Below are 13,565 nucleotides of genomic sequence, written 5' to 3'. Positions count from 1 at the left end.
TTGAACTGCTCACGGACAGCAGGAGGGAAATGGGTTTTACCCAGTTTTAATTTGCAAACCCCAATATTTTCCAGCAGAGGTGCAGGCCATCTGTCATGAATTTAAGGCAACTGACAACAGGGTTGATTTTCTTAGCTCCGTTTCCCCTACAGATAACCCACAGATCCCCTCGGGGCCTGCAGACAATAGGCTGCAAACTGTTGGCGTTGATAGATGAGCTTCCTCCCCTTCACACAGCCTGGAAAAGTGCTTGCTTGTCTTTTACTTAAACAAATTAAATATTCCAACCCCAAACAATGCTAGAGCTAGTAATGGACACAGGGACCAGTTTAGGATTTGAGTCTCCTACCTCCTGATTCTTTCCATCCCCACCCCTCTGCTCTGGCACCCGCTTCTTAGATTTTTTCATTTAATAACTCTGTGCACAGATGTGTGGACGTGAGTTAAGCAGAACCTCTGAGTGAGGCGAGGGACAAAAAAAATCATTCCAAAGGTATCAGCGTTTCAAACTGTGACCTTGATGCGGGGTTTGAGCTGGCAAGGTGGGGAATTACAGTCTTTTCTACAAAAGCAACAAGAAAAAAAATCACTTTCTGCCTTTCCTACTCCTGAGAGGCTCTTCTGCCTCAGCCGACCAATATTCTCCACGTCAGCTCCCAGGGATGGGAGCCGGTCATAGGCAGAACCAAACACGTATAGCTGCAGCACCAGCTTGAGTACGGATACACGGAAGCAAGGACACATTTCGTGCTGTAGACTCCTGGAGGCAAGCTTGGCTTGTGGCTTCCATACATGTGTGCCAAGGTACTTGTACGCACTGCAGTATAGACATGTTGAAACCCTCGCGCTGCAAAATACTGGAACTATTTTAAGGGTGGGAGAGCATCTGGCTAGCAAACAAGCTTTGTGTGTTTGCGCCTGGCTCGTTTAAAAACCTTGTTTCTTCCAGAATATTGGAAGTAATGAAAGTGCCTGCAGTAAAATACCCGATAAGCCTCTCCTCCTCTATAGAGAGGGTAAATGCATGTCATTTTCCAATTAGCTCTTGCTCTGAGCAATTATGTTGATCAAATAATTGAATAAGTGACAGGAATGTGAATTCTGGAGACAGTTAATTTCATTCATCTGCCAGTTTATAGCTTGACTTGCATGAACACATAAACCAGGCTAATGTGTTATTTATAACTTTGAAAATACAATTATAATAGTCAAACATGAAGAGTGGTGTGTGCAGAGAGGAAGGTTTCTGCTACTAAATTACAATAATAGCGTAATGAAGGAGTTTGTCATTTCTAGGCAGCACGTAGGACAGGAAGGATGTGTGGCTTGTGTTTGGAAAAGCCAAGGTTGGTGCCAGCGCTAGTGGGGGGGGAATGGCCCAGCCGTGGACGTGGGGCAGAGGGGCAGCTGAAGCCTTACCCTCCTGTTTTGTGAGAGATTGTGTATGTGCTGCCCCAGGGACTGTTGAGGAGGGCTAAACATCCCCCCAGCTCCCCCTGCCCTGGTACAGGTACACCTCTCTCAAAGTGAAGCTGAGCATCGTTTCTGGGGGAGAACCAGGACTGCGATCCTTCGCACGGAGGTGGGTGCAAAGAAGACAAACTAGGTGATTCCTGCTTGGGACCGGTTTTGGGTGGGCACCAGGGGGCTCTGGAAAAAGCTCCAGTTGAGCGTGCTCAGCATCAAGGTACTGGAACAACCCCTGCAAACCCGGTCCTGACTTCCGTCAAAAGCATGAATCCTGCTTGCGAGTTTTCTTCAGAAATAATAATAAAAAGAGCTCAGCAGGAAAACAAACCATTTGTTTTTCTTCTTAAAGCTATCTTTAGACTGTCTTAACTGATGGTACCTTTTATCTGAACCCCCTGTAGCAACCTGGCCTGCCATCCGACAGGAACTAATTAGCAGAGATATACAGTAATAAAAGTAGTGCACAGGCAGGCATGAGCCACCGCCTCACAGGGAGTATTACCTGGATGAGCGCTATGCTGGCTGCGAGAAGGAAATTTGTGCAATTAATTGCTTCCTGATTAAAGGCATTTGCAGTCTGGCCCTTGAATCTTCAAGGACTAAAAACACAAGTTGAGTTAAATACGGAATTTGCCCACAGTAGTCAAAAACATTGCCCCAGACAGCAGGGTTCGGTGCTGTAATTTTGGTTGGGAATAAACACTTTCTGTTTAAGCGTATCATACTCCAAGCCAAGTACGTAGAAAGTGCTCCAGTCAAAACTAAAGGGCCAGAGAAGGTCTCGCGTGGGTTTAAAACAGTTTCTAAACCAGTTTAGTTGAACCTGTACCATCTTCCTGCAAGGACACGATCTTAGGGGAATTAATTTCACAGAGTGTGAGGAAGCAGAGCCAGAACCCCCCCCAGGATGTCTCAGGTTGGAAGGCTATTTAAATGGTAATAAACTTCAGGGGAAAAAAAAAACTGGCGACGATTACAGGCACACCAGGAGCGGGGCTATTTGGTGTGAAGATGCCAGGCGGTGGCACAGGCCCCTTCTGCCTCCTCGCCGAGCAAACAAGATGGGGTTTAATCCCACCGGGGAGGGAGGAGACCTATTTCGGGCCGGGTGGACGGCAGGAGGGAAGCGCTGATGGCGGGAGGTGCTGAGTTTGGGTAAAACAAGGGAGGATGGAGTGTGGTGGGAGGCTGGGACCACCCTCCCCAGTGCCAGCCGGCACTGGTGTCCAGCTCAGGTGGACCAACATCCCAGAAGAGCGGCTGATCCACCCTCACCACGCACCCTTCGTTAAGCGTCGTCGTTTTCCCCAGGGCATTTCCTCCACCCTAACGCCGCGTGCCACGTATCGCACCTGGTCGGATGAAGCAACTTTATTTTAGCCTGCCCAAGTGTATTATTGCTGCGTCCTGGGATGCTGCAACACTGGTGATGGATGGAGCTTACCGCTCCCACTGAAGAAGGGAAAGCGTTGTTTGGGAGCACAGCTGGTCACACTAGAGCTGAGGTGTTACAGAAACACACACTGTGTTTGCTCATGTGCTGCTGTTGCTCTAGTATCACCCCTCTATCGCTTCTTTGCCAGTTGTTTTTGCAAGATTCAGCAGAAATTTACTGATGCTCCACGCACAAAAAGGACTTCAACATCTAATGAGGTCTGAGTATAGGAGTCGGCCCCTGAAATTCAGGGGGACATATTATGCTCTTCAGTGTGTGCTTAAGCACCATGCTGGATGGAAGTCGGAGGGACAAAGATTACAGATTTTTCCTTGCAACCCTCCCAGTCCCCCTCCTCCCCACGTACGTTGTCATTAGCGACAGCAGGCAGGGAGGTATATGGCCTGAATGATGTTAAGACAGATGCACAGGCTGTAATTTAACATGCAGTTTGGCCTCCTTCCTCCACAAAGCCAATCTGGCACCTCTGCTGGAGAAGTTACATTGCTGAGTGGGAAAACAAACAATCCTGCCAATGTTAGTGCTGGGAAAAAAAAAGCAGAACAGGAGCTGCTTATCAGAGACCCACATTTTGAGAGGAAAATTTACTGAATCCTGAGGAAGGAAGGATTCTCTGCAGAGCTTCAAGTACTCTTCTGACAACCCCATCCTGCAGGAGCTCGGGCAGGGAGCTGGGCCCCTTCCTATTGTGGAAACTGGGTCTGGAGAACTGAAAATGAACAAAACAACAGGAGTCCCCAGACTGCAGCAGTGCTGTAAAGCTGTAATAAAAAACCCAACCATGCTAGTCTTAATAAATCTGACTGGCACAGACGGTTGTCTGGGAATTGGGATTTTAGAAACAGTAGGAATGACTCAAAGCCCGGAGAACTTGAAGTCTGGAAGTGTTTGAGGCAAAGTTTTCCCTCAGCCCACAGTTCCGATCTCAATTTTGCCCAAGTTTGCAGGTGTTTAGATTCACATGTATCGCAAAGGATTTGGCTAACTCTCTCTCACCTTCATGAGAATTTCAATTTCACTGGGTCAGCTTTCAGGGAGGACAGAGAAAGGACTGCGTGTGTTGGTGCAACTAGCTGAAGAGCTGCATGATTTATTTTTTGTAAATAACTTGAAATCATTATTAATCCAAGCATCTCCAAGGACTTCCCAAGCAGCAGTGAAGTTAATGCTACCTGCTCTTCTCCCTGGTCCACCTCCCTAGTGCAATACATTCAATAATCACATACCAACTCATTAGCACATCTGAACAAGATTCCCAGCAGCTGCAGGGCCAAATTATATTTTGGGTGATCTAAGCTGATGCCTCAGAGTTCAGCTCCTGCCATGACATGAAGAGATTAATATCTCAGCTTTCATACCTGCTTTTAGCTCTTGTACTGCTCTATGAGAACAAATTGAATGCAATCGTATCTGCTTGCATGTGCAGAGGACGCCTGTTTTCCCTGCACCGAGGTGATGCTCACCAATGCAGAGCTCTTGTAGGACCCCCGCTGGTAACCATGTGCCATCACAGCTCTCTTCAAGTAATCTGGGGAGCAGATTCTCCCTCTCCATCCTCCCATATAATCTTCTGCTTGGATGAGAAGTGGGATGCTCAGGCCATCAAAAGGAATGCAGCCGTGATCCAGCTACTGCATGGTTAGCAAGAGAGGATAAATACCACAGGGTCGCAGAAGGGTGATCTAAAATTGCCTGAAAGCTGTCCTGATCAGTCACATCAGCCATTGGGAAGGGGAATACTGCTCAGCAGTCAGCACACGGCAGGCCTCTTGCTAGGACTTTCGCTCTGCTGTGTCAAACAGAGCACACCTGCAGCAGAGAATCTAGTTCAGCCTGTAACCCTGAAATTGAGAACTGTGTTACAGGGCACGTTGAGGCCGCTGAAGTGGTATTAGCAAGTTTCCTAAATACTCAAGAGGTAATTACTCCGTGTCCGAGGTGGCTCAATCAAATTCTGATCTATTACTCTAGTCGGCATCCTTTGTAATTATAAAGGGCGTAAATCTATTTTCACAAAAACAGTATACTGCATAAGACTGGGAAACATTCTTTCCACTGTTTGCAGTGTTTCTCTCTCCGCTACCTTTCAGAGTTTGTAAGGATTGAATGCGTACCACAGTGTGGTAGGTTGACCCTGGCTGGGCGCCAGGTGCCCACCAAAGCCATTCTATCACTAACCCCCCTCAGCTGGACAGGGGAGAGAAAATATAACAAAGGGCTTGCGGGTCGAGATCGCTCAACCAATTACCGTCATGGGCAAAACAGACTCAACTTGGGGAAAATTAACTTAATTTATTGCCAATCAGAGTAGGGTAGTGAGAAATAAAACCAAATCTCAAAACACCTTCCCTCCACCCCTCCCTTCTTCCCGGGCACAGCTTCACTCACGGATTCTCTACCTACCCCCCAGCAGCGCAGGGGGACAGGGAATGGGGGTTATGGTCAGTTCATCACGTGTTGTTTCTGCTGCTTCATCCTCTTCAGGGGCAGGACTCCTCACGCTCTTCCCATGCTCCAGCGTGGGGTCCCTCCCACAGGAGACAGTCCTCCATGAACTTCTCCAACGTGGGTCCTTCCCACGGGCTGCAGTTCCTCACAAACTGCTCCCGCATGGGTCCCTTTCCACGGTGTGCAGTCCTTCAGGCACAGACTGCTCCCGCGTGGGTCCCCCGTGGGGTCACAAGTCCTGCCAGAAAACCTGCTCCACCGTGGGCTCCTCCCTCCACAGATCCACAGGTCTTGCCAGGAGCCTGCTCCAGTGCGGGCTTCCCACGGGGTTACAGCCTCCTTTGGGAACCCACCTGCTCTGGCTGCAGGTGGATATCTGCTCCACCGTGGAGCTCCCTGGGCTGCAGGGGGACAGCCTGCCTCACCGTGGTCTTCCCCGCGGGCTGCAGGGGAATCTCTGCTCCGGTGCCTGGAGCATCTCCTCCCCCTCCTTCTGCACTGACCTGGGGGTCTGCAGGGTTGTTTCTCTTATATGTTCTCACTCCTCTCTCCGGCTGCTGTCTCTGTGTGCCCTGCAACTTTTTTTCCTTCTTAAATCTGTTATCACAGAGGCATTACCACTATTGCTGATGGGCTTGGCCTTGGCCAGCAGCGGGTCCATCTTAGAGCTGGCTGGTATTGGCTCTATTGGACACAGGGGAAGCTTCTAGCAGCTTCTCACAGAAGCCACCCCTGTAACCCTCCCGCTACCAAAACCTTGCCACACAAACCCAATACACACAGCTCTTGAACCTCTGAGGAAAAAGATGTGTCTACAGGCTATGCTTACAAAGCTCCCTGACAGATAAGCCCCATTCTGGATTTGATTTTCTTCAGAGAAAATGCACAGGGAGTTTGTGGAACTACTACTATTTTTAAGTAAAAGGTAATCCAATTAAAACATAAGAGTTGTGCAGCAAAGAGAATGTAAAGAGTGTCCAAGTTACAAAGATTGGTGTTGGGGATCTTCTGCATTATTGTGCTGGTGTGCAAAGCTGCATTATGAGCACAAGCTCTCAGTGGAATTTCAGCCCAATATTGAAGTAAAATGACAAGAGGTCACACAGCTTGGCTTTGAGAAGTCATTAAGCTGAACATCATACACGCGACAGCTGAAGCTGGGACAAGCGACTTTCCATATGTCTGCAAGGTCTTGCGGTCTAGCAGAGTGTCTCTCGGGCAGAACAAAAGGCACATGTTGGTACATACCTTTAGAAAAAGTAGAAAGCTGAGATCTTCTGCAGGATGCCTGCCGATGGTACAGAAACACAGCAGGAAAGGAAAACATGGAGAATTAAGAAATTAACAGTACAAAAATTAGAAAATGCAGAAGAAAAGCACTACCAAGGACAGAAAAAGTTGGCCCTAACATCCGAATCGTTTGGCGCAGCACCTTCATTCCCCAACGTGCTACAAAAACATCCCAAGCCACGCTGCTGGGTAGCACAGCTTTAACGCCTGTGCCTGCGTTTCAATGGACAGAACTCCACCTAGTGAGGAGATGGACTGTACTGCACATTCAGCATTAAAGTATGAATGGACTCCAGTGACAAAATAATCTCTGGAAGGTAACAAACCCTACAGCATTACACTGGTTATCCTGGTGTTGATAGTACCTCTCATACCTACTCACCCAAAGTCCTATTAGCCTAGAGTACAGCCTCTCCTCGATTTGAATCAGGTACAATGCTGACAAACATTTTCTTCCAACTTCACCTTATTAAGCCACACACTGACTTTGTAAGAACGTAACTGAAGTGACATCACTTGGCTTTCATTGCCTGGCTGCCTCTTACGTCTCCCTCACAAACAACTGACCTAAAGCTCTTTGACTTCACAGGAAATTTATCAGTGGACTTGAAATTTGAACCAACATCCTCTTTCTGATGATGATGTAATAAAAACAGAAATACACCACTAGTGTTGTATGTCCAAAAGTTTTAATACATGATCCTCACTGTTCAGAAAAGTTATTGCATTAAATTCTAATACAGAAATTCATCTGAATTTAAAAAAAAAAAAAAATCTTCAATTTACACATCACAATTTTGTCATAGCAGCTAAAGGAAACCAGATTTTATATGCAATTGTCTCAAAACAAAAAAAAATATGACTAGTTCTTCCCCAAATCAACAAAACTGCTATCATATTATTCAGTAGTTACTGCAAATTCCAACTTGAACAACGCTATCCCCACAAGTGTACAGCTCAGGAAAAGAAAAGTGCCATTCCAAATTACTGTCTGCAAATCTGAAATTTATTAAATCATGACTCTCAGCACATGTTGACTTTTACTGTTAACTGAATTAACACCCAAAGCGTGTTTAATTTAATTGCACATCATTTTCCTTAAGTTACTGTTTGTCTTTTATTATGACTTGAATAGATTCACAAGTTACAAAATATCAATGCTACCTGCAGCAGTTTATACAAATCCACACCTGTTTGAATTGTGACGGGCACACAAACGTGATACTTGATCACCCAAACGAAAGGCCAGATTCCCCAATCCATTAAAACCGACATCCACATAAGCCCGCTGCTCCATGGATGACGGCAGAGCCAAAACCAGTAGGCACCACGTGCCGTAAATAGATTGATGAAGGGAGCGGTGACAGAGGCATAGCAGAGCACATGGCAGAATTACATTCTACATTTCATCCTCTGACAAGGATGAAGATGAGCTACGCCAGCTTGCAACAGAAGCACGACCAGGGCTCTCCCCCTATTCAATCTTCTGCCAGAGCTGGGAATTGGGAAACTACAACTCAGCTTCTTACACAAAATCCTCAAGCATCACAATAATCAGAGCCTTGAGTTACAGTCCTACAGTTTACCCTGCTCTTGCACAGAAAAAAAAAGGAAAAAAAAATTACATAAGGCTCATCTGTATTTATTCTGCTTTCTTCTGCTGTAAAGAAAACAATAAAATATACCTGTCTTCAGAGAAAAAAAAGCCCTCCCTTCTCCCTCTGCTCCAAAATACCCATTATCATGGACAGCTCTCACTTATAATCCACTTGAAAATATTTCTCAGATGAAGTAAGGCCAGGTTACTACCTTTGCCCACTTTAAACAGGTGATACAGAATATATTCCTTTGATATACTTCACTAGGTTCTGGTATCAAAAATAGTTCACTAGTGAAATAACACCTGTGTGGATCTCTCTTGGATGCAACATATTCACAGAAGCTCTAACTCTCCCTGTCCCTTGAAATAAAACTATAGCTATTTCAGTGGTTTTCAATCAGTTTTAGCTAAGAGCAATGAGTTACCCTTTAAAACCATTTTGTACGGTTTTCTTCCGTGATTTGCTAGCAAAAGACCCAAGCACTGGAAGGCAAGTGAGCAGAGACAGTAGGATGCTTTGCAAAATCTGACAGTTCAAAAGGCATCCAAAGAGCAAGAGAACGGAAACTAGCCACTAAAGTGAAAGATACATTGAACTAGCACTGTGAAAATAGGGAGAAACAAAGAAGCTCCAGTATAAGCAGTTATGCAGAGTGTTTTACTAGCGATATCTTTTCTTTGTTCAGGCAGTCACAAGGCATTCATTACCATGATACAAATTGCAAAAGCTTTCATTTTAAAGTGCAAGAGGAATAGGATACTTAATTATTTCAGTTAAGAACACTTATTCAGAGTCTAATACAATGGTGACTTAGCCATAACATGATTTTCTCACAACTAAGAAGTCTGCACTAAAGGGGGAGAAGTTTACACAGCGTAGAAGGTGATGCTGACAGCGCTCAAAAGCCAGCCTTTACACAAGTCTCTGCTTATTTTATTTTCAGAGACACATACTGAACGAGATAGCCATCACCATTCAATCCAAACATACAGGCATTTGCATAAACTTCTCCCATCTACATTAGCATTCCCAACCAAATAGAGTCCTTGTGCTTTCTGCAAAAAAAGATAGTTCTTCTTGGTTATTGCTGTGTTACAGGAAAAGATACCAATATTTGCAGGAGAGACAGAGTGTGAATTTTGAAGATCACATAATTTACCAAAAGCCTCACACCCAGTCTCTTCATCCTGTGCTGCTTCTGTACAGCAAAACTAGCATTCTGTTTCTTCCAAATGAAACAGTACCTTCAGACCCTCTCCCTGCCCTGCACATCTGAAGAGCATTTATGCCTCTTCACTATGCTTTCTACCAGTAGGTAATGGCCTGTAATGCATTTATGACAGCACCTCAAGCAAGAGTGCACGCTTCATCAAATAGACTTGACCCCAATGAAGTCCATGAGAAAACAAGGAAGGGGAACACAAAGGGGAAGGGAAGAGTTATTCTCACTTCTCCTCTGAAGGGAATAAATGTTTCTGGCAGCAGAAGGTTTGCTTTCAGAGAGCTGTAATTTAAACCGACAGCCAGCTTATTAAACAGAAGAAGCTGCTTCACCCAAACAGAAAAAACTATACAAAACATATTTTAAATTTAGATCTGCCTCTGAAATGAATAAAGAGAATTTGAATGTTGGAGAAACTTAGGAGTCTGCATTGCTACCAAACAAATCAGACTGTGCAAATCCATGTTGTTTATCTGCAGTGCTGAGTCACATCTGGATGGTAGACATGCCTTACCGAATACCACACCCTGGGAACATTTCAGCACTTCCCCTCTTACCAGAACGCTGCCTTAAAAAAAGAATTCCTACCGTGGCATGATGAGAAGTGATCTTTTCCTGCCATATGATGTATGTATATTTAAGACTTTCACAAACATTTGGCCAAAAATTGTTTGTTACAGTATTTCTCGAGTCACAAACACTACACAAGCCATTCTTACAAGATATGCTGTCCAAGGACACGTGACCGCGACCTTACTTCTCGCTCCCCTACCCCCCATCCACCAAGAAAAGCGTTCCATCCTTGCAGGCTTTGATTCTAAGTCTTCAGCTTCTGGAATGCAGCAGTTAGACTTCTGCATTTTTCAGGGAGTCAGAAAAAACATTTAGTTCATATATTCAATGTACAACATTTTCAGTAAGTGCTTTTACACTCTGTTCATAAGAACAGTTAGGTCACTTCACACCACCGAAGTGGTACTTTCCGGATTTACACGCATCAATCTTGAAGCATTTCTCAGATCCTGTAGCTGCTTGGCCGGCTTTCCAACTCCTTCCTCAAACCTTTTTTCCACAACAGGAAGGACAGTTTCATACAGGAAGGATGCATTCTGCCTAATGAATGCTTTTTTTTCAGGGTCCTGTTCACATCGTAAACTGTAATCAACATGCTGGACAGCCACCAGGATGATTTCCACAAGACTCTCCAAAAGAACCATATGCAGCTCTGGAAAGTAAAGCTTTAATGCTTCCTCCAAGAAGGCCATAGTCTGCTTAGTGAAAGCAACTACAGTATAGCTAAGGTTCACCCAGCAGTCATCACCCGTGTATTGGTCAAAATTGCCTACCCCGCAGCTCCTCATCTCCTCCCTGAGTTTCCCCAGCGCCTCTGGAGTCATTAGGTTCATCCTTCTCCACATCTCCTCAGAATTGCGGTGCTTGGTGGCCTCGATAATGATATCCTTGTAGCTCTGTAAAGCACCTTTGATATCCTTTACCAGAAGGGCATGAATGATGAAGGTGAGATCCAGTCCAATCTCGCTAAGCTGCTTGCAGTGCTCCTTAGCTACCTTGGGTATTAACGAAAAGTGAAGGGTGTTACTAGTGTGCAGGTTCCCTTTACATCTTACACATTGACCAAACTCATCACTCTCAGAAAACGGGGAAGCATTAGTCATACTTCACTTGTTTCTCCTGCTTTAAGAAATTCCTTATTAATGAGAAATTAATAACTGAAAGAAAAACCCTGCTTGTCAAAAATACTCTGGACAATTACATTATAGCCCACATGCTTTTTTTTCCCTTTTTTTTTTTTTTTTTCTCTCCCTGTTACCAGCTGAAAGAAACCATAACCTCAGAAATTTAGTCTTGCAAAAAATTATGTAAATGTAGTCCAGGACAGGCTTGGAAAACAAACAACAAGTCTTCAAATACTCATTGTTCAGATACAGCTTACGTAAATTTTAGGACCTCCTACTGGTTAAAGGCAAATTAAAAATAAACACATTTTGCATTTCTGATAAAGGCAGGGTTTTTCTTGCTGTATATTTTCATCTTTCATTCTTGCACTGGAACAGGTTGCCCAGAGAAGCTGTGGATGCCCCATCCCTGTAAGTGTTCAAGGCCAGGCTGGATGGGGCTTTGAGCAACCTGGTCTAGTGGAAGGTGTCCCCGTCCCTGGCAGGGGGGTTGGAACTAGGTGATCTTCAAGGTCCCTTCCAACCCAAACCATCCTGTGGTTCTATGATCTTAATGCTTCCCTCTGTTAAACTGAAAAAAACTCCCCAACCCCAAACAAATATTAACCTTGCAATGCAGGAAACCTCTCTGGAGACCCACTCAAGAGTCAACAACTAAACTAGGGCTAGAAAAGAGGATTTACAAGCTTTGCAGCCTTTGTTTAGGCTATCACGTCGCACCACCCTCTTTGGGCCCTCTTACCTTGACACACTCTGCTGCAGTTGACAAGCTCTCTTTACTATCAAATACTTGCTTACTGAAGGCGTCTACAAACATCCTCATGGAAGAGCGGGCCCAAACAACGAAGGCCGAGTAGCAGCCGTTGTTGCCAGCGAAGTCCGTCTCAAACTCTCTCGCCGTCTCTAGAAGGCTGGTGAAGAAGACGTGGCAGAGCTTGTGGATGTAGAGCAGCGTGGCACCCTCGATGCGCAGCTGTCGGATGGCCGTCTGCACCGCGGCCGCCCGGTTCTTCAGGAAGAGCTCACACGCCTTGGTGGACTGGCCCAAGCGAATGAGCTGGGACACGGCTCGGCGGGTGGCCCGCGGCCCTCCCCGCAGCGAGCGGTCTGGAGACAGCTCAAACACCAGCACGTCTGTAAGCTGCCGGACCCGCTCATCCACCTTGGCCCGCAGCTCCTTCACGGGCTGGCTCACAGGCTTGTCCCCAAGGTACTCGTTGAGTTTATCCAAGAGGTCCACCGCCCCCTCGAAGTCCCGCTGAGCGATGCAGACGTCCAGGTCCTCAGGCAGCTCCTGGATCCACTCAAGCGAGAGGTCGACCACCTCCTCCTCAGCAGAGGGCTCTTCCTCCTCCTCCTCCTCCTCCTCATCCTCCTCGAAGGGGTTGGTGGATTCGGGGGGCGTCGGGGCAGGCCGCGGGAGGGCCTCCTGCTCCAGGCGTCGCTTCTCGCTGAGGGCCCGGTTGCGCTTGGTCTCCTCCAGCACCTCCAGCCACTCCTTCTTGATCTTGGCGTTCTCGGCCTGGAAGATGCGGCTCTCGGGGAACATGAGCAGCTTGAACATGTCCTTCATGGGCGGGTTGTCCTTGACGTTGACCACAGCCAGCCCGTCGAGGGGGTAGAGGGCATCGTAGCGGTAGGCGCCGCGGCGGTTGGGCAGGGCGGTGGCCACGAGCAAGCAGTCGTTCATGAGGAAGGCGTGCACCCGCTGGATCTGCGCCATGTGGTCGGCGTCGTACTCCACCAGGTCGCCGTTGTAGACCAGGTACTTGCCGGGGCTCTCGGGCAGGAGGTCGCGGCAACCCTCCACCTTCTCCAGGAGGGTGGTGAGCGTGCGCTGCCGGCCCTCTTCGCTGGCCGCGGCCTCCTTGGCCGACAGCGGTAGGAAGGGGTCGGCGGCGGCACGGCGGGCGCCCAGGGCGGGGTCGTCGCGGTCGGCCTGGAGGAGCAGGGCCTGGGTGACGGCCTCCATGATGCCCTTCTGCTCGGTGAGGATGTGGCTGAGCTGGTACATCTCGCTCTCCAGGTAGCTGATCTCCCGCGCCGTCTCGATGAACTGCCGGTAGTTCTGGTAAACGTTGCGCTTCAGGCTCTGGGCCGTCTCCTCGCTCAGCGCCTGGATACGCTGCCGGTGCTCCTGCAGGTCCCGGTCTCCGTCGGACTGCTGCGACAGTTGTTTCACGTACTCCCCCGCCGCGAAACCCCCCGACTCCAGCTGCCGCCGCAGCCGGCTCCCGCCACCTTCCCCCAGCGACAACGCCATCGCCGCGCCTCCGCCCGCCGCCTCCGCCGCCGCCTCCCGCCCCGCCGCCGCCGCCGCCGCCACAGCCACGGCCGCCGCCAGCGGGGAGACCGCCGCTGCGCCTGCGCACAGCGGTACG

At 47.6% G+C, this 13,565-nt stretch overlaps 2 protein-coding genes across 2 annotated transcripts in view; both read right to left on the bottom strand.

The window, feature by feature from the left end:
• EGLN1 (egl-9 family hypoxia inducible factor 1) overlaps positions 1–13,565 on the bottom strand; it is a 595,298-nt gene that overhangs the window by 524,101 nt on the left and 57,632 nt on the right. The gene's annotated exons all lie outside the window — the stretch shown is intronic.
• Positions 6,888–13,485, bottom strand: EXOC8 (exocyst complex component 8). Its single transcript, XM_049831350.1, has 2 exons — positions 11,927–13,485; positions 6,888–11,055 (listed from the first exon to the last, which is right to left on the bottom strand). The coding sequence occupies exons 1-2, from the start codon at positions 13,445–13,447 to the stop codon at positions 10,447–10,449; spliced, it is 2,130 nt and encodes a 709-aa protein (XP_049687307.1). The 5' UTR covers positions 13,448–13,485; the 3' UTR covers positions 6,888–10,446.

The sequence above is a fragment of the Accipiter gentilis genome, chromosome 28, assembly GCF_929443795.1.
Source record: "Accipiter gentilis chromosome 28, bAccGen1.1, whole genome shotgun sequence".
NCBI classification, from domain to species: domain Eukaryota; kingdom Metazoa; phylum Chordata; class Aves; order Accipitriformes; family Accipitridae; genus Astur; species Astur gentilis.
The sequence above is the reverse complement of the archived record's forward strand: the minus strand, read 5'-3'. Positions and strand labels throughout refer to the sequence as shown.